The 21,276-nt window shown below is 40.1% G+C and overlaps 1 protein-coding gene across 1 annotated transcript in view; it reads left to right on the forward strand.

The window, feature by feature from the left end:
- Positions 1–169: 169 nt before the first annotated feature.
- Positions 170–21,276, forward strand: part of LOC121323660 (ceramide synthase 6-like) — a 38,666-nt gene continuing 17,559 nt past the window's right edge. Inside the window, exons 1-4 of the mRNA XM_041264850.1 lie at positions 170–503; positions 10,529–10,634; positions 11,890–12,020; positions 18,810–18,867. Of these exons, the coding sequence (XP_041120784.1) occupies positions 334–503; positions 10,529–10,634; positions 11,890–12,020; positions 18,810–18,867 (465 nt within the window). The 5' untranslated portion in view covers positions 170–333. The remainder of the gene's footprint in view (positions 504–10,528; positions 10,635–11,889; positions 12,021–18,809; positions 18,868–21,276) is intronic.

A 21,276-nucleotide genomic window follows, 5' to 3' on the forward strand; every position in this document is an offset into this window, starting at 1 on the left:
AGATTATTATTTATTTTATTTTTAAACCCTCCCCATTTTGCTAATGCTGCTGTAGCCCCCGCTACGTTCCTATCGGTACACATTTTGTATATGTTGATTGCTATGTGTGACATCTCGTTGAGCCAATCAGTTAAGGAGCACTAGATGGCGTCTGACAGTCCACTTCCCGAGAGAGAAAAAGAGAGGGGAAGAATTAACGGGCGGTGCTGAGATTGATCTCATCACACAGTCAGACCTGTACGGATCAGGCTTCAGGGAGCGTTGGTACTAAGCGACTGAAAGGGAAAACGGAGGAAGACCATAAAGAGAGAATATAAAAACGCAAGAATCAAAATGACAGGTATATTAGCCTGGTTTTGGAATGAGAGGTTCTGGCTCCCACATAATGTAACCTGGGCAGATTTAAAAAACACAGACGAAGCAACCTTCCCGCAAGCTGAGGATCTGTATCTGGCGTTTCCTTTGGCGTTCTGCATTTTCATGATTCGGCTGGTTTTTGAAAGGTAAGGGCTGGGTAGATTTGCATTTCCTACTAAGGGTTGGAGGTTTATAACAAAACGACAGTATCTGTGTTTTTTTTTATTATTATTATTATTTTATTTATGTTTTTTTAAAACACGACGTCTACATAATTTAAGATACATATGTTTGGGATAGTGTGTTGTTTCAACAGTACAGCAAAGACAGATAAAAGGCTAATGTATGTACATGATGTGATATGTGAGATAAATCTTTAATGGTAACCACTTAACATGTATTTGAACTACTGTTAGTACTATACAGGAATAAAGGTATTCATAATTATTATAATTATTAATATTAATTATTATATTAATACAAATGTAGTCGAGATCAGTTACCAATTTACATGAAATTTTATTACTAATATGTGTTTAACCACAATCAAGTTCAACTGACCTAGCAATCTTGTAAGTTATAGCTGTCTAGGAGGCGAACTCTTATTCTTTGTTCTCATGCATTTCACTTGGTCGGTCTATACATACATCCTTGTTAAAATGTTACCGTGGTACTTTAGTATTACAAGCACTGTACATCTTGCTTTACCTAATGTTGCAATCAATGTAGACGTCAATGACATCAGGTTTTCCAGTTACATCGATTATCTGCAGTTAATTCAGGATTGGGCAAACTTGAGTATCAATAGCAATGTTCTTCTACGCGCTGTATATTTGTAACGCAGCTTAGTTATACAGTACAAGCCCATAAAAGCTGTACATTATGTGGAAGGATGCAAGGGTGAAGAATATATTTATTTTGACACCTGTCTAAACTAACAATGCCATTAATAAATTGTTTCGTTGCGCTATTTTGTAGTCATTCTTTCATGCGAATCTGCACATGCCAATTTTAGTTAAGATCAAGATATAAATGGTAAGATATTTGCAAGCACAAAAAAACAGATACTGCAGAACAAGCTAAAGTAAAGATTTTTTTAAGTGTTTTATAAAAGCAGCGCATTTCAGTATGAATGTAGCTGAAGTAAAATAAATAAATAAATAAATAAATAAATAGATAAACACAACCAAAAAATCGAAAGATCACTCCAGAAAACAGGTGCCCAAAGAGCTGTCAGTGCTGAAAGGCAAGAACATGGATTATGAGGTTGAAGGACAGTTGAAGCAGTGTGAAGAGTTTGAGTTCCATCAAGGCACCTTGTTTGTTTCATTTTATGGGCTTTTCATTTGCAGAGGTACATTATGACGAGAACATTTCAGAGAGCCTTAAACAGCCAAGCTAGAATAAAATGATCAGCAGTATACATGTGATGTCTACTTAAACAGTCCAAGTTACAAGTAACTCAAATATGTGATATAAAAACATGACCAGAACACAATTTATTTTAAATGCTATTACAAGTTCCAATCGTGTCTTTACGTCACATCTTTATTAAAAATAAACTTTCTCTTTTTATATCACATATGTGTTTAGGTGATCTTTTTTTTTTAAACCTGGCCCTCTCTGTAGATATCACAACTGTTTAACCTAGATAGCAGTGACATTCTGCAGCTGGCTGCTCTTAACTTTTTTGTGACCCCAAAGCATTGCACTGCTTTTTAGAAGTGCAAATATTATGTAAAGGTGGAGCTGATTTTACTGTACTAAATTATTTCCCTTTCAATCTCGAAATGTCAACAACCATTACTGGTTGGGGAATGACACTAATGTCACGTGACCAGAGAACATATTTAAAAAGCTGCCTGATAGGCCCTCTGTGACCACTAATTCACATACAGGGAACAAACCTTTTCAGCCATTTCATTCCTCACTCCAACCTGAGCAGACGTGTCTCCACTTGCTCTGTGTGCTCTTCGAGACTCTTCTTTGGCAAGTTATTGCCTTGCTTATTCCTCTTTGGAACCTGGCTTGTCCCTTCCTTTGGATGCAACGGTAGTTCTTTTTCTGTATTTTTTTAAACTAAAATCACACGACTGTGTGTTTTTAGTGCGGATTGCTGAGGAGTGGCAGCTGCTGTTTCCAGTTTTAATAAATAAAAAATAAATAAATCATTTTTAAAAAGTATCTACTTGCTGTTCCTCTGTCTTCGATAAACGGCTACAGTGTGTTCTAGTGTGCCAGTGCATTGTAGCACCGGCTCGGCATAACACAGCATATTAACCCTGTGCATAGCACCATGGACTTTATTCAGTGGTACCCACGCACCTGAGTGCATAGTACCCCATACACCCACCTGGTGCCCCATGCTCGGTGCGCCTCGGTGTCCATGCTTTAACCCGGTACATAGCACTCCTGTGCATAGCTCCGGTCCATTATTCGGTGCTTCCGTGCATAGCACTGGTGTATTCCTCTGTGCTTGGTACAGGTGCATGGCATTCACATGCAGAGCACCCCATGCACTTATATACCTGCAGTGTATAGCACGGGTCATTGAATGATGTTTCACGACTGTGTAAGGTGTGGGGCCAGCCTGGACCTGGGTTCTGAACATGCTCAGCGGGCACTGGCAGATCTCGCCTTTTGCAAGGTGTGCTGCAGCTTCCAAAAAAAGGACCCGTGCTAAGAGAGCCAACTCTCCGTCGTTGCTACAGTGCCTTGTTAATCTGGCAGCTCCCCCTGCACCCACTCCAGCCCTAGGGGCACTACCCACTCCTGGCCCAATACTAGTCCTTCCTCTCCCTCAGTCTGAGGTGACTGAGGAGGAGCAAGAAGATGTAGTGTCCCTGGTCGCCTCCATGGAGGAAGGCGAATTTGAAGGGGGAACAGAGGAACCCTCCGTCATTGAGGACTCCCCATTGGAGGTTTATTCGGCTCGTAGTGGTCAGCTGGCAGAAAAGCTAGCAGAGCTGCTGCCTGAGTTCAAATTCCATGGACTGAGGAGACCCAGGTTTACCAATCATTTTTTGAGACCTCGGCATCACTTGGACAATTCTGTAATCCCCTCCCAGTCCTCCCGGACGTTTTGGAGATGGTGTAGTTCTCGTGGGGCAGCTCAGCATCAGTGGCCACTTGCTCCAAGCGGGTGCAAGCTTTGTATGAGCTCCAGGGCATGAAGAAGCAGCTCCAGCATTTCTCGCTCGTTGATTCCTCAGTGGACTTCTCCTCCCCAAATAAACAGTGCAGGGTCACGAAGACACAGCGCGCCTATCTCCCACGGCTATACCTTCGGGCCAGCCATGGAGGAGATACTGCAGGTCTCCCAGGGCGGGGGAGTCGTCAAAACAGCTTGTAGAGCTGCTTCCACATCCTGCATATACTCAGCGTCAGGGGAAACAGCGATGGAAGCCCAGAGCTACTGCACTCCAAACCATTGTGTGCACTGTCCCAGTGTCTGCTCCACCTGTGCTAGGTAGGCTGTACCCTACAATCGCCCCTTGGCAGCGGTCGGCAGTGCCAGGCAGAGGCACCAGCAATGCCCTCAATACATGTAATGCCAACCAAAAGCAGCGCAGCAAGAGCAGCAGCAACCCTAATGGGCTCCAGGAACAGGCCCTGCACCCGTTCAGCCAGCATCATCTTTTGGCATGGAGGCAATGCACCACCAACACGTGGGTTCTTGTAACCGTTCACTCTGGCTAATCCCTTCAGTTTCGCGCCGGGCTTCCTTCTTTCCAAGGACTCGTGAACACCTTGGTGTCCAACCCTTCACAAGCCTCTGTCCTTGCATGAAAATTGGCTACTTTGTGCGCAAAGTGTGCAATTCGCATTGTAGATCCTCCAGGTGAAAAAATGGGACTGCAGGTTCCGCCCTATTTTGGATCTCAGATGCTTGAACAAAATTCTGAAGGAAAGGAAGTTCAAGATGCTCAGTAAACGTCACATTCTCCAGTCTGTCCGGCTGGCCAGGCGACTGGTTCACAACCGTGGACCTTCGAGATGCATACTTTCACATCCTGATACGTCCGGGCCACAGTAAATACCTTCGCATTGCCTTTTAGGGGAGCACATACAAGTTTTGTGTTCTGCCTTTCGGTCTGTCTCTGGCTTCCAATACCTTCTCCGAGTGCATGGACGCAGTCTTGGCACTGCTGCAGCTGCAGGGGTTGAGGTTCCTCAGTAACTTGGACGACTGGCTCATTTGTGGCCAGTTGAGGGAGCAAGCCATGCCTTGCACGGCTCTGGTGATAGAGCATCAAAACCGGCTGGGGCTCGTGCTCAATTTGAAGAAGAACTTTCTGCAGTCGGCGCAAGTGGTGGTCTTCCTGAGTATCTGGATGGATTCCTGTTCGATGACAGGGTAAGTACATTGCAAGCCTGTCTGTCCCTGTTCCATTTCAGATAGTCTGTGCAGGTGATACTGTGCCAACAGTTATTGGCCGCAGCCTCCTCTGGTTCACCGGTCCCGAGACGGACATCGCTGGCTGATGGTGTCTTGGTCATGCTGGCGGGCCCTGCGTTGGTGGAAGAGTCCTCACCACCTCCACAGAGTAGTGGCCATGGGTGTTGTGTACCGGGAAGTGCTAACCATGGACACCTCCATCGTCGGTTGGGGGGCAGTGTGGAATGACAGAGGGATCCGTGGGGTCTGGATTGGCAAGGGGCAGTCCGCCCACATCAATGTGCTGGAACTGAGGGTGGTGCACCTGGCCCTGCACCAGTTTCAATCTCTACTGAAGGGCAGGCATGTGCTAGTGCGCACGGACAATACCACGGTCGTGGCATATTTCAATCGCCAGGGGGGCTGTGGTCCCCGGGATTGCACCAGGCGGTGTTCCGGTTGCTTACCTGGGCACAGCTGCTTTTTCTCTCCCTCAGGGCGGACAATCTGCTGGGGGTATCGAACCAGATGGCAGATCTGCTGTCGAGGGGGAGGCTCTATGATACACAGAGTGGCGCCTACATCCCCAGGTGGTAGCCAGGATTTGGCACAGGTTCGGCAAGGCAGTAGTCAACCTTTTTGCCTCCGAAGAGTCCACATTGCCCTCCTGTGGTTCTCGATTCAGAGAGGCTGGGTCCCCCAAGGTATTGATGCCCTAGCCTACAGCTGGCCTCAGTGTATGCTTTATGCCTTCCCTCCTCTGGCGCTTATCCCATCCTTCCTGGAGAAGGTACGGATTGAAGGTGCTATGGCCCTCCTGGTGGCACCATACTGGCACAGGAGGATATGGTTCACCCCCCAGGAGCCAGCTAATTTAGGGTCACGGACCCGGATCACTCAAGCTGTAGGTCTAGCCCCTAAACGGGAGCATCCGAGTACCCTCGGCCTCTCAGACTGTTATTGCCATACTGCAGAATGCTAGAGCCTCTTCAGTGAGGTCTCAGTATTCACATAAATAGAAGATTTTCCAGGAGTGGTGCTTAGAGAGAGACCAAGACCCCACTTTCTGCCCCATGCCAATTATTTTGCAGTTTTTATAGGACTGACTACAGGAGGGTAAGCTGAAGTGGTACTTTAAAAATTGTCTCCCGGAGCTCATTTTTTGGCAGTTCAGTTCACGAAAGGGACTAGGAGGCTTCACCCTCTCTTTTTAAACCCACGGTTCCATCGTGGCGTCTGGGCTTGGTCCTTGAGGCTCTCACGAAGGCTCCCTTCGAACCTCTGCATTCTGGGGACCCTAAATTGTTGTCCTTAACGACTGCGTTTCTCCTGGCTGTCACATCAGCAAAACTTGTTAGTGAGTTACAGGCTCTCTCGATAGAGGATTCCTGTTTGTGCTTTGCCAGCGGTGGTGATAATGTTACTTTACATACTAACCTGGCTTTTCTGCCTAAGGTGATTTCGCAGTTTCACCTGAACCAGCTGGTGGAACTGGAGCCCGTACATCCACCCCCTTTCCCTTCTGAAGATCGGAGTCTAACACACTCTAAATCATGGCGACAAACAGCCCAGTTACTGGTATGTTGTGGGTCGCGTACTCAGGGTCAGGCAGTTTCCAAGCAACAGACTAACTCTCCGGGTAATGTTACAGCTCATTCGACTAGAGGTACTATGACGTCTTTTCATGGGGAGAGAAAAGACTGTATCTTGATGCCAGACATATGTAACAGTGCAGCGTGGGCCCACACCACATACATTTATAAAGTTTTTCCAATTTGAATGTTGCTGGTTCAGCGGTACCTGCTGTGGGTTCCAGAGTTCTTGTGGCTGCTTGGCCTCTTGTGCAGAAGCCTGACAGGCTAGTGCCCTGGCAAGGCTTGTGGCTGCTTTGGCTGCTTTGGATTGAGTCTGGTTTTGAAACACATTTTCCCTTTTTGTTTCAGAAACATAAATTAAAAACATGTAAGCAGTTGCAGTTTTTTCTATGAAATGTGGTATCATATCTGTCATTGGTTGAGATTCCAAATCCTGTTTTCCTGTGATCCTGAATCCGTTGGGTTGGCAATACTATATAAGATATAAATCTATAAAGACAGTGTTTAATTAATCTTTCTAATACAGGGATGAAGTAAACTTAGTCTGAGCATAACAACCAGAATGTACTATATAATCTGTCCAAATACAATGACATTTTCACAGGGCGATTAGGGTTTCTTTATTGTTTGTGCCCTGTTGTAAGCCACAAAGAGCCTTGACTTAAATGTATTCCATGCTGAAAAGAACATAATTACAACCTACTGCTTTCTTTTTGCTCATGGTGTATTCAAAACTTTTAGTGGCTCTGAGCTCCAGCATTGTTCACCAGCAGTCTCTGAGAGAGAAGCACTTAGCAATGTGTGAACAGAATAAAAGCCAGCTCTGGGCTTCTCGGGTATAATTAAAATTACTTTCCCTCTGCACACTACCATTGTATGCCCCCTGGCGTACTGACAGCCTGCTTGAAATTATTAGCCACAAGAGTCAGGCATATCTATGGTGATTTAAAAGACCTGGTGTTTTAAAAGTATTCACCATGCATTGATAAATAATGTATTGTTCTGTCCTGTTAAACAGTAATTAAATCAGCCCAGCCACACAGGTGCTGAGCTCTGGTAAAAGCTTATGGTGTCAGCTCAGTAAAATATTTAATTGATGACCAGTGGCACGTGTAAACATCCACACTCAATTTGGGGTCATAAGTAAACAAACAAAAATTCTTAATGGCAATCCATTATTTTATTTATTTTAGAAACAGTATTAAACAACAGTAGGAAAACGAGAGAGAGAGAGAGAGAGAGAGAGTAGGAAAAAGAGAGAGAGAGAGAGAGAGAGAGAGAGAGAGAGAGAGAGAGAGAGAGAGAGAGAGAGAGAGAGAGAGAGAGAGAGAGAGAGAGAGAGAGAGAGAGAGAGATTGCATTCGGTGCTACACATGATGGTAGCGTCTGAATTGCTCCCAGGGTGATTTTTGTGGTCGAGGTCGCTTTGTCACTTTAGGTTGACCTTTGCAAAGTCACAGGTCGAAGGGGACATTTTTAGAAAAAATAATGTCTGTCATTTCTGACCTCGGCGTGTCAGAAAACCTCCTGGTGAATTTTTCTAGGAAAATCTGAGATGGACGGACAACGAAATGTTCCTTTTCTGGTTGAGTTGGTGTAGAATGACCCTTTACATTTTTGCTTACAGTGGATATAGGTAATTTACTCTTTATGTTCCCGGTGGCTCTCATTTTGTCACAAACATGCTTAACTTATATCGTTGCTTGATGACACCAGTCAAGTTAAATGACACAGCAGTGCCAACTGCCATATCAACATCATCATTGTGTATTAATGTTCAGTATTTTGTTCACTGTTTTTTAGTATGCTGCAAACAGCCGACTATTTAGAACAGTGTGCTGCTTAGAAATGGTAAAAGATTACATGCAAATGTAATTACCTGTCAGGTTCACAAATTTTCAATTAAGACTGGTCTTTTTATTTTCACACCATTGTTGTAGAAAAAGACCTTTTTTTTTTTTAGTCTGTGAAACAGAACAAGGATTTGGTATCCACTAACCAGTGTATGCACTTGCTAATCTCAATGGAGTCCCTGGGATAATTAAAATGTATTATACTTCAACCAGAAGGACACTACAAAAAGTTATGGTTTAAAATGCAAAGGTTTGTGGTGTTCTGTTTCCATGGCTACATAGAATGAATATATATATATATATATATATATATATATATATATATATATATATAGGTGTTTTGTCATTTCTCTCATTATCCATTCCACCCACCTGCAGAATGTCTTGAATCTGTTCATGCAGTTTTTCTGCACTGAAGGTACATGCAGAGTGTGTCTGGACTGTCCCTGTGGCAGAGCAAAGCTCTGCCCTTTTTAAATTGGCAGGGATGGGGTTAATTTCCCCTACCTTCCTGGGTTTATTATGTTCAGGTGGCTGGGGTTGATTAGTTGATTAGGTTAATTAACGATCAATCAGCGCCCAGCCACCTGACATAAAAGGAGGCCTCTGCTTCTCATTTGGGAGAAGGGAGCTGAGGAAGCAGGTTGGTGGTTTGTTTGTATGTTTGAAAGTTTGAATCCAGTGAAGGCATTGCCCAGCCTGGAAATTGTTATTTTTGCTTTTTGTCTTCCTTTATTTGTGTTTAAATCCCTTTATTTTGGCCCTTGTGCCCTTTTATTTTTGTGTATTTATAATAAAATTGTAACTTTTATGAACTACAGACTGTCTCTGGGCCTCTATCCACTCGCCAGCCTGCCACTTTCCCCTTGTATTTTATTTTATTCACCAATTCCAGCAAACATAAAACTGTCCTCAAACGACATTGTTTTAGACCTAGTTATCTTTAATTATATACAGTACATGATGCAGAACAAATCGAGATAGATAGATATAAAGAAAGACTGTAAAGTGTTGTTGTTTCTTTACGTTATTTACACAGGGTTTCAGATAAACCCATCAAGTCATCAATCCAACAACTTTCAAAAGCCCTATAAATGCATTTATTTATTTTAGAATCTCAGATACATTTTATTTAGTGCTGTAGAGTGTTCCAATAGAACGGAACTATATAAAAGCTCTCAAATCTTTTTGGTCAATTCACCTACTGTAGATATGTTTCTTAAACCTTTGTTATAAAGTTTAATGAAAACACTGATTTTTTTTTTTTTTTTTTGTATTGCTGCGTTTCCAGCACATGCAGTAAGAACAATTTATATTCATATAAGTTAATTAAACAGTTGGAAAAAGTAATTGGAATGTGCAATGTTTACAGTCAGCATAAATTGTCTTTTTTTTTTGCCAAGTGAAAGTTCCCTTCTATACTCTTCAATAGTTCTTTTGAAAACAAAGTGATAATTTGAATGAATGGATTTAATAAGCATAATCTTGTCTTGTTGATGATATGCTTTACAACAGTGCCTGATGATCCATTGCTGGGTAATGTTCCCAGTCATTGCTACAATGCCAAAATTAGTACTCCTCATTTCCATCTCTCACTTAAAGATAAATCTTCCTCTTGCTGTGACGATTTTACCGAGCAAACTGCTTCAAATCACACTTGAACTTTAAATGGATTCCTGTTCTGTTTTTAGAATCTACCTTGCATTCATTCAAAGCCAACTGGATAATGTACCTGGCGAAATAGGGTCCAACTGGTGTTGCTTCTCATATGTGAAGCCTGATTTAAGGAAAGTAATTTGCAGATTTAGCCTTTTTATTGTGCATGCTTTCTTTACTATAAAAATCTCACAGGTAATTCATCCATTCACATTTGTAGAATCGTTATCATGTGAAATGAATGTTCATGAATGTCCTCTGTGTGCTTGCTACTGTTTTAGACTCATGGAAATCCCACATTTTTTCTTTAATGAAAGACGAAAATGTCTTTGTCTTGACATTAATTAATCTAATGTGACATACAGTACATCCCCATTGTTCCATTGCAATGTAGTTGAAAGCTAGTTGAAGACTGTTATAGGGGATACATATACAATGTTAGTGCATCAGAATAGACCAGGGTAAAAAAAAACTAACAAACAAAAAAATGACATTAATAAATATGTTGCTTAGATACTATAGGAATCTCCTGAAACACACACACTGTGTAGATATGCTGCTTAGTAAATACAGTAGTTAAAAAGAAAGAATAACAATGCTTTTCAGATTTTTTTTTGTCTTTTTTTTTCATTTGTTATAAAGATAGTGAAAGGACAGTGTAACTAACCCCAGCATGTATTTTGTTTCAGGTTTATTGCAAGACCATGTGCCTTAGGCCTTAAAATCCAAGCAATTGGACCACAGAAAGCTCAACCCAATGCTATTCTTGAGAAGGTCTTCACTGCAATTACCAAGGCAAGTGAACTTGCTGGTCACACACTGTGTGCTGTAACTGTTTGTGAACGTGCAAGCTGATGTTATTCAGGGGTTATTTATGGATCACAAGAGTGTCCGTCTACTTTACAACAGCATCCAGTAGTAGAGTAACACACACATACACAAGCATTAATGAGATTGCTGGTTAGGGGGAGGTGTGTTTGTCATACTGTGCCTGTAGGGGGACATACTGTATGTTCATGCAAATTATAACTTTAATCCATGCTGTAGTTTAATGATGGCTCTACAGATTAAAACTAAATAAATAAATAATTATTCTTTATCTAACATTACCTGAATACTGTACTTAAAATGGACGCCAAGTGACTCTCTTTGCAGTATTTGTGAGTTATTCTGACTTCTTTTTTATATTAAAAGGCATTTATTTATGTTGAAAAATGTTTTGATTCAGTTTATTAGAATTTCACCCAAGTATTATTATACTATATACAGTGGCTGTAGGTCATGGTGGTTTGCTTTCTTTATAATACCATTTTACTTTTGCATTTATAACAGTGGTATGGGATGTACGTTGCTAACGTCCTTCTTGATGTGATTTTAACAAAAAAATGTTAAACAGGGTTTAGGGCTGCCACCTCGCACCATAATGATGGGACAGGTTTTTGAACATGCCACAAATTAATTGATTTTTGTCATCATGTAAAGTTAAGTGTGCATTGCTTGATCTGTCACTAAATAAACTGAATTGTTTAACTTACAAGTTATAGTACCAAAGTCAGACACCTCCCTGATGGCAGGAATACTTCCTGCAAGGATTGTTTCCATCAATCAAGCCATACATCTTGCTGATTTAATTTATTTGTCTGATTGGGCGGGGTTGTGTGATCAGGAAGAAATATTAAATAAATAGAAACTGGACCACAATGAAAAAGAGTGCGGGTGAGTGCAAAGTTCGCTATAGTGATGGAATTGCAGTATTTGTATAGATATTTCTGATCAGTGTCTAGCAGTACAGTTTTAAGCTTTGTTGTTATGGTGCTCTCAGGATTGGTTCACGTCCCCAAGCAAATAAACAATTAAATCCATTTTATGATGCGGCTCAAGCAATCCACACTCACTTTTACATTGCTTGTTGATTTTAAAGTACATTAATTTGTTTAGAGATGAGTTGGAAAAAAAAAACAAAACCTGTCATGTCTTGGTGTCCTGGAATTATGAGGCTGTGTGGTAGCATTAATAGGCTGCACTGAACTATTCTATCTTTTTGCTTTAGCACCCTGATGAGAAGAGATTAGAAGGCCTTTCCAAGCAGCTGGACTGGGATGTGCGCACCATTCAACACTGGTTTCGACAGCGAAGGAACCAGGAGAAACCCAGTACCCTCAGCAAATTCTGCGAGAGCATGTAAGGACATTTGTCTATTGGAATCCTAATATAGAGTTTTTGTATTTAAAAAAACAATAAATAAATAATAATAATAATGAAACCAGCCCACACTAGAGTCTTACACTGTGTCATGTATGTGTCACACAGTACAGTACATATAAATGTACAGTGTTAATACACCTTACAATGAGTAGTCACTGATTTGGAAAAAAAACATGTTTTGAGCATAAAGGTCTTATTAAAGACGTGCATTCCCGTATTTCTATATTTTCCCTTCAGCTGAGAATACATTTGGTCTTGCGCAAAAAGCTTTCTGGTAAGGTAACTTGCCACAACGGTACCACAGTATTTACTGTTGTGCTACATTCTGTACAGGATCATCTTGCTGATAGCTAAAACCCATTGCTGCTGACAGTACTGTAAATAAATGACAGTAGTATTATATACAGTGCTTCCCAAAAGTACTCAAACACTCTTCACATTTCATTGCAATATGCTCCAATTCAGAGTGTCTGTTGATTTAAGTATTATGCATTATGTATTGAGGTAGAAAAAGACTGGCTTGACTTTTTGTATAACCTCCACATGGAGCAAAGTGCATTTGTAATCTCTGACAATAAATAACTGTCTTCCATTTTTCTATTTTAATAAAATACTTTTCAGCTTGATATAATACCCAGGGTAATAGATAATAAGAATGGTAAGACATCTTAAGCTTTGCTAGTCACACCGGGGATTAATTAGACATATCCTTGATGATTCAGGCTTAGGTGTATCTAAGTGCAGTAAAACCTGCAATGGTTTAAAATGCTGTGCAGCGAGGCTTCTCTGGGTTTGCTGTCAGGTGGGTGTCTCTCTGTGAAACAGGCGCTAAAGATTGCTCTGCATTATTATGTTCCTTTGGAACCCTGCCTTAGAAGATCAGATCCTAAAATGGTAAACGGCTAAATGGCTATTGCCCCCCTCCCATTCAAAGTTTTACAGCAGCCTTGGAATATGTTTACTACTAGTAATATAGATTTACTGGAGTAGAGCCACAATCATTTGAAATGGGATTATTAAGACCCATTTTTATAAGTTTGTAAGCTTTTTGCATTTATTTATTTTATGGAAATACCTTGTAATACTAAGTTATGTAGTAAAGGAAGGTGTTACTGAAGATATCATATGTTAAAACAAAACTGAGACAAACTGCTGCCCTGTGATGAAGTGGTGAGTGAACACAGGTGATGCAATGCAGTGCGGAATAAGCAGACAGACAACGATATCCAGGTGCAAGAGTGTTTATTGAATAAGTACAATGGCCAGAGCCTTATGGCAAACACCTGTGTACAATAAATTAATGAAGTGATACAGCAGCATGTATCACTTTGTTTGTAATCGTCGGGTTTGACCTGAAACCAAAAGGTCCAGTAACAAACCCAACACTCTCGTTTCCAGCGATACAGGGTCTCCATTTAGGTCTTTTTTCTAACCATTTACAAAGGAGCAGATTACTTTACTACAACCCCTATTTATACCCTCCCTCATGACCCTTTGGTTAACAAGCACATCCTCTCCTCCAATCCGTGGGTGCCACGCATTTCCCCGTCCGGGTCATTGAGTTTGGGTACCATAGCCCCTGTCCCATTTCTAGATGGTGGGGAATATGTAAATTATTTTCATACTGTTTGGCATACTTGCCAGATCCCCTGTTGACAGTATGTAGTCATTCTAAATTGGGCTTGTGTGAAAGAAATCATAACAACAGATCTTGAAGCTAGAATATTGCTTTTTCAGTCATAATCACATTTGTTTTGTAAGTTGTATATTTCTTTTCCTGCTATGAAAAATTCCAGTGAAATTACTTGTTCTGTTCCATTGACAGAGAAAAACTGAAAGTTAATTTAATTCATGCATTACTAGTTTGAAGTCTGCTTAGGAGCAGTATTGATTAAACCATACTCATAAGAACATAAGAACATAAGAAAGTTTACAAACGAGAGGAGGCCATTCGGCCCATCTTGCTCGTTTGGTTGTTAGTAGCTTATTGATCCCAAAATCTCATCAAGCAGTTTCTTGAAGGATCCCAGGGTGTCAGCTTCAACAACATTACTGGGGAGTTGATTCCAGACCCTCACAATTCTCTGTGTAAAAAAGTGCCTCCTATTTTCTGTTCTGAATGCCCCTTTGTCTAATCTCCATTTGTGACCCCTGGTCCTTGTTTCTTTTTTCAGGCTGAAAAAGTCCCTTGGGTCAACACTGTCAATACCTTTTAGAATTATGAATGCTTGAATTAGGTCGCCACGTAGTCTTCTTTGTTCAAGACTGAACAGATTCAATTCTTTTAGCCTGTCTGCATATGACATGCCTTTTAAACCCGGAATAATTCTGGTCGCTCTTCTTTGCACTCTTTCTAGACCAGCAATATCTTTTTTATAGCGAGGTGACCAGAACTGCACACAATATTCAAGATGAGGTCTTACTAGTGCATTGTACAGTTTTAACATTACTTCCCTTGATTTAAATTCAACACTTTTCACAATGTATCCGAGCATCTTGTTAGCCTTTTTTATAGCTTCCCCACATTGTCTAGATGAAGACATTTCTGAGTCAACAAAAACTCCTAGGTCTTTTTCATAGATTCCTTCTCCAATTTCAGTATCTCCCATATGATATTTATAATGTACATTTTTATTTCCTGCGTGCAGTACCTTACACTTTTCTCTATTAAATGTCATTTGCCATGTGTCTGCCCAGTTCTGAATCTTGTCTAGATCATTTTGAATGACCTTTGCTGCTGCAACAGTGTTTGCCACTCCTCCTACTTTTGTGTCGTCTGCAAATTTAACAAGTTTGCTTACTATACCAGAATCTAAATCATTAATGTAGATTAGGAATAGCAGAGGGCCTAATACTGATTTTTGTGCGGGACTTTGTCAAAAGCTTTCTGGAAATCTAAATAAACCATGTCATATGCTTTGCAATTATCCATTATCGATGTTGCATCCTCAAAAAAATCAAGCAAGTTAGTTAGACACAATCTCCCTTTCCTAAAACCATGTTGACTGTCTCCCAGGACCCTGTTACCATATAGGTAATTTTCCATTTTGGATCTTATTATAGTTTCCATAAGTTTGCATATAATAGAAGTCAGGCTTACTGGTCTGTAGTTACCTGGTTCAGTTTTGTTTCCCTTTTTGTGGATCGGTATTACGTTTGCAATTTTCCAGTCTGTCGGTACCACCCCTGTGTCAAGAGACTGCTGCATGATCTTGGTTAGCGGTTTGTAAATTACTTCTTTCATTTCTTTGAGTACTACTGGGAGGATCTCATCCGGCCCAGGGGATTTGTTTATTTTAAGAGCTCCTAGTCCCTTTAACACTTCTGCCTCAGTTATGCTAAAGTTATTTAAAACTGGATAGGAACTGGATGACATGTGGGGCATGTTGTCAGTATCTTCCTTTGTAAAAACTTGTGAAAAGTAATCATTTAATATATTTGCTATTTTTTTTTTCTTCATCTACGATTTTGCCATTTGTATCTCTTAAACATTTAATCTCCTCTTTGAATGTTCTCTTGCTGTTGTAATATTGGAAAAACATTTTGGAATTGGTTTTAGCTTCCTTAGCAAAGTTCATTTCTATTTCTCTCTTGGCCTTTCTAACTTCCTTTTTGACTTGCGTTTGCAGTTCTGTGTACTCTTTCTGCGTACTTTCTTTTTGGTCCTTTTTTAGTGCTCTGTAAAGTGCCTTTTTTCGCTGAATATTTTTTTTTTTAATTGATCTATTAAACCATTTTGGCAATTTAGTTTTACATTTAGATTTGTATACTTTAGGGATGTAATTGTTTTGCGCCTCTAGTACTACATTTTTGAAGAACAACCATCCTTCTTCTGTGGGTGTTTTCTCTATTTTACTCCAATCTACTTCTGTTAGTCTCTGTTTCATACCTTCATAGTTTGCTTTTCTAAAATTGTAAACCTTAGCTTTAGTCATTTCTTTTGGGGATTTAAAAAACACTTCAAATGAGACCATGTTGTGGTCTGAGTTTGCCAGTGGTTCTCTGACCTCTGTTTTAGTTATTCTATCTTCGTTATTTGAAAAGACTAAATCAAGGCATGCCTCCCCTCTAGTCGGTGCCTTGACAAATTGTGTTAGGAAGCAGTCATTTGTCATTTCCACCATTTCTATTTCATCCTTTGTGCTACCCACCGGGTTTTCCCATTTTATTTGGGGGAAGTTGAAATCCCCCATTAGTATGGCTTCTCCTTTGCTACACACATTTCTAATGTCATTGTATAACAGATTATTGTGCTCACCGTCTGAATCTGGCGGTCTAAAGCATGCTCCTATTATTATGCCCTTTGAATTTTTGTCTGTTATTCTGACCCATATTGATTCGGTTTTATTTTCTTTGTCCAGGTTTAACACCTGGGCTTCAAGACTGTTTCTTATGTATAGCGCTACCCCTCCTCCTCTTCTGTCCTGCCTGTCTTTCCTATACAGTGTATACCCACAAATATTATATTCGTCCCCATCACTCTCAGACAACCACGTTTCTGTAACACCTATCACATCATAGTTACCTGTTAGTGCAGTAGCTTCAAGTTCTAGAATTTTGTTTCTGATACTTCTAGCATTTAGATAAGTACATTTAATGGTTGTCTTACCTGAGTTGTTGTTCTTGTTTTGATGTGGTCTCCCTTCTGTTTTTTTGTTGATTTCTCCCCCCTTCCTTTCTAGTTTAAATGCTTCTGAACCTGCTCGAGGATCTTTTCTCCAAGTAGACTGGTTCCCTTGTTATTTAAGTGCAGTCCATCCTGTCTATACAGATAGTCCTCGTTGTAGAATGTGGTTCAATGATCAAGATAGGTGAAGCCTTCCCTTGTGCACCACATCTTCAGCCATGCGTTGTGATTAATTATTTCCAGCTGTCCATATTGTCCTTTGCAAGGTGCCAGTAGTATACCAGAAAATACCACAGTTTTGGTTTTCTCTTTTAATTTCCTTCCTAGCTCTCTGAATTTGTTTTGCAGGGATTTTGGTCTGTCTCTTCCAATGTTGTTTGTATACTGATGTTAGTGGTGACATACAGTGTCTTTAGTTCAAGCTTATTTATCCATATAATTTAAAATTCAGTCATAAACTAAGCTGTGTGTTTAGTTAAAACTAAGCTAGTAAGACAGTTTGCTGTAATCCAGGACAATTGTGAGAATGTCTGTCATCCAGTGGAATGAAGCTGGAATTTTGCAAAGAACAATTCACTTGGCAGCAATGAGTCTGTTGAAGCAGGTGGTCTGTTAAGACCACCAAATGGACTGCAGCTGGTTGGCTGCTGTTTAATATAAATGTGGATGTTTTTCCCTTTATTCAAGGAAGCTAATTTAATCTGTGCCAATTTGGCCATGTACAATACAAGGCTCTGGTGATGCATTTGTCATAAATTCTTTTTATCTTTATTTTTGTTCACCCCTTGAAAATGAGCCCCAACCCCCATTTTTATATAAAGGGATTGGACAATTCTTACCAAGTTCAGGGTGAAATCTACCAGACAGCTATTTCCGTGATTGTAAATTTCATACAACTGGCAGTGTTGGGACAAAGGACATTGTGGCTGACTCCAGACAGCTCGAGGGGATGGCATGCCAAAGTGAGAGTTCTATTAAGAGATTACATATGATAAACATAACTGTATGTTAGGATTTCATATTAAGTCCTTGTGGTAATGGATATACTAATCGTGTTATGCTTTCAGACAACATTTTAAGCAATCGCATAAGGTGAGCTTATATGTTTTTGTAAATCTGAGCAGTCATGTGATTGAGATATTAGTGCCAGTGTATTCTATGATTCTCTGGCTTCATATGTTAAGTGTTATATAAACAATTCAGGCTAAATTTATCAGCGTCCTCCTGACGTTGGCTTAGACTCAGTGTGGCTGCTATATTGAGAGTACATAACCTATTGAGTTGCTGTGACTTTTCCACCACACTCTTTTAAAAAAATGTTTTTTTAAATCCCTATGGTTCTCAGAGTTTGATTATTATCATCCAATGAAACTGTTTTGTTAACAATTTTGCTAGGGCATTTTGTTTAGAAGTTTAGCCTGCAAATGCAAAACTGAGGACAAGCAATTGGCAGAAAGCATTAGTTAAGTCTCCTGCAAACCAGGATGTGGATTGGATTGTGTTGCGGGGATTGTACTGACTTCTTACACAGTAATGCATGAAAAACCAAGTAGCAGTCAGGAGAAACCTACAAGAATTACATGCAGGCATTGCTGGTGAAGATTTATTTAATCTATTTACTTGCATATCTGCAGCCCACAACTGCACATCATGCCTTGGTTCAGCTCAGTTTTGAGCCTACTGCAACAGGAATTAAAATTGGTGTTGTAGCAGTAATATACCCTCTTCAGGTCATTAAAAAATATTTGGCATAGATTTTGTAAATTGTTATGTTGATACTCTGCACCGTTGGACAGTTGTTTGTTTTTTTTAAGTGGCTGCAGCATTTTTTTTTTTTTTTAGGATTCATTTACAAACGACTGCAAAGTTTGCTTCAAAAAACTGAGCAATACAGGAAACCATGAGATAGGATTAGTTCTAGTTTAGAAACATTTAATTGATTTTTATTCCAATTACAAAAAGCAAAAACTGAATCTAGCCCCACATCTTAGAACCGCACATAGTATTTTGATAAACCTGTTCACAGGCATTCATTTTAATATTAAACTGGACATGTTCATTGCTTCTGACATGTGCATTGTCTTATACCCTTGTTATTAAGATACGTTGTGTTTATGAGTGTGTTTGTGTCTCTACAGGTGGAGATTTACATTTTATCTGTATATATTTACTTATGGAGTGCGGTTCCTAAAAAAGGTAAGAAAACATACTATACCTCCCTCCAGCTTGCTAAATAACCATCCAATAACACCTACAGTCACTAACACACAATAGGACTTTATACTAACCCCCCCCCCCTTTCCTGTATTTAATTTGAACACTACATCATTTTAAAATAAAAAATAAAATTAAAATTAAATGGGGCTCCCGAGTGGTGTATGCAGGATGCACCCTATAGTCTGGACATCACCGGTTCGAGTCCAGGCTATTGCACTGCTGACTGTAGATGGGAGCTCCCAGGGGGTGGCGCACAATTGACCGAGTGCCACCCAGTGGGGGGGTGCTTAGATCGGCCAGGGTGTCCTCGGCTCACTGTGCACCAGCGATCCCTGTGGTCTGGCTGGATGCCTGCAGGCTGCCACTAAGCTGCCACTAAGCTGCGTTGTCCTCTGATGCTGTAGCTCTGAGGTGGCTGTGGTCAGCTTACGGCACACGCTTTGGAGGACAGCGTGTGTTTGTCTTCGCTGCTCCCTAATCAGTGTGGGGGTGGTAGCGGTGAGCTGAGCCTAAAAATAATTGTCTATTCCAAATTAGAAGAGAAAATGATAAAAACAATTGGCGACTACTAAATTTAAATAAATAAAATTAAAGATGCAAGGTCACATCAAGGTTATATGGCAAGTTTAACTACCCACTACTCAGAAGGTAAACAGTTTTTTTTTTTCCACTTCCAGAGAGGTTTGCCTGTACTTTCTGGATACTGCCTTTTAATAGAAGACTGTTGTATAAAAACACAGACATTTGCATAAACTCTTATGTAAGATTAAAACTATACATGTTGCAATTATATCTTACCAATGCTTGTCTTAATAACAGTAGAGGAATAATATTTGTATCTTTTTAAACAACCTTTTATAATAATTGGTTCTGTAATGAAAGCCTTAATGGTTTTTCAATTAACTTTTTTTGACACATTCACTGAGTGTTTCTATCTTTCTAGTACCTGTATGATAAAGTAATTGTAAAATGAACTAATTTTACAGAGCTAGGTCAAGGCTCCAGGGTGTTGTATTAATAGAAACACATTTTGTATCTGAGCAGCTGTTAATGGTTCCTTCAGTATTTCCCTAGTTTTTATAACTGGTTTGATAAGATCAAAGAAACAAAACCTGTTTTTGCTTCTTATACTACCAACAGAATTAGTCTGGTTCCACCACTTAATAACTTGATTACTGTAGCTTTCCCTATGCAAACATTTTAACCCTATATTTACAGATGTTGCCTTCTGACAACATTCTGTTTTTATGTAAATGACTGTTTGTAACATAACTTGGTCTCCCAGTCCTCTCCGCTGCAGAGCTTTTAATTCTGCAGTCAACTCCACTCGCACCCTGCTCCACTGCTAGTGTAAGTCGCTTCCAAAAATGCATGTTTCGCCGTCCCACACTTTTTCACTTTTCCCTCCTTAATTTATTTGTTTTATTTATGGCGTATTACCCATTTTGTATGTGCCACTAAGGGGTATGTTCGTAACGAAATTTCATAAATTAGTAACGGACTCGCTCGCTCCGTTTACTAATAGTGTCACACTGGGAGCGAGTCTCTTTTAATCAGCCTACTGAAATTATTATCTAAATTTTAAGACTAAAGAGATGTTTAAACAGCTTTATTAAACGCTACATGAAAATTTTATTTAATTTTACTTGAAATAAAAGAGCTATAAAACGTGGTTTTAGTTACCCGATTTATATGCCGCAGGCTATGATACACTTATAAATCGCCTCTAATTAATAATAATAATAATAATTTGTATTTTCTGTCACCTTTTCAACATTCGGCGCGGGTTTTACTGCAGAATCAGACGCGCAGCACAACGTAATGACAGCTCAATCTGCCCCCTGAACTTCTGTTGGTGGTGGAGTTGGAGCGGGAGCCGTGTCAGAGGCGCCGCGCAGGCACTTTACCCACCACAGCACACTCCTGGGAAAATGGTCCCCCACCACCCCTTTGCTTGTGCTCAGCTCAACTCACATGCTCTGCTTTGGAGGAGTCACAAATGAATGTCCAAAAACAATTACTGTGTTGCCTGGAAACAGCATTTGTCAATATAGTGTTAAAAACTATGTTACCTAACTGTATATTTCTTGTTGTCTTCCATTTGATATAAGGTTGCTTTTTCTGGCATTTCTTTGTCAAGCAGTTAATCAGACCACCATGCTATTGACTAGGATGAACACAAACCAATTAAAATACAAAAAAAGCCATCCTACATCAGATGTTTTGTGTTCATGAGCTTCAGGTCACACTAGACCTTTCCTATCGCAGCCAGACCTGAATTTATGTTGTTTTCATTATTAGTTTGAGGCCCAGCTGCTGGATGATCTTATAAAATGTGCTGTTCTTCTATAACACCAGATTATACTATATACAATGCTCTGACCTGAG

The sequence above is a fragment of the Polyodon spathula genome, chromosome 11 (assembly GCF_017654505.1).
Source record: "Polyodon spathula isolate WHYD16114869_AA chromosome 11, ASM1765450v1, whole genome shotgun sequence".
Taxonomy (NCBI): Eukaryota; Metazoa; Chordata; class Actinopteri; order Acipenseriformes; family Polyodontidae; genus Polyodon; species Polyodon spathula.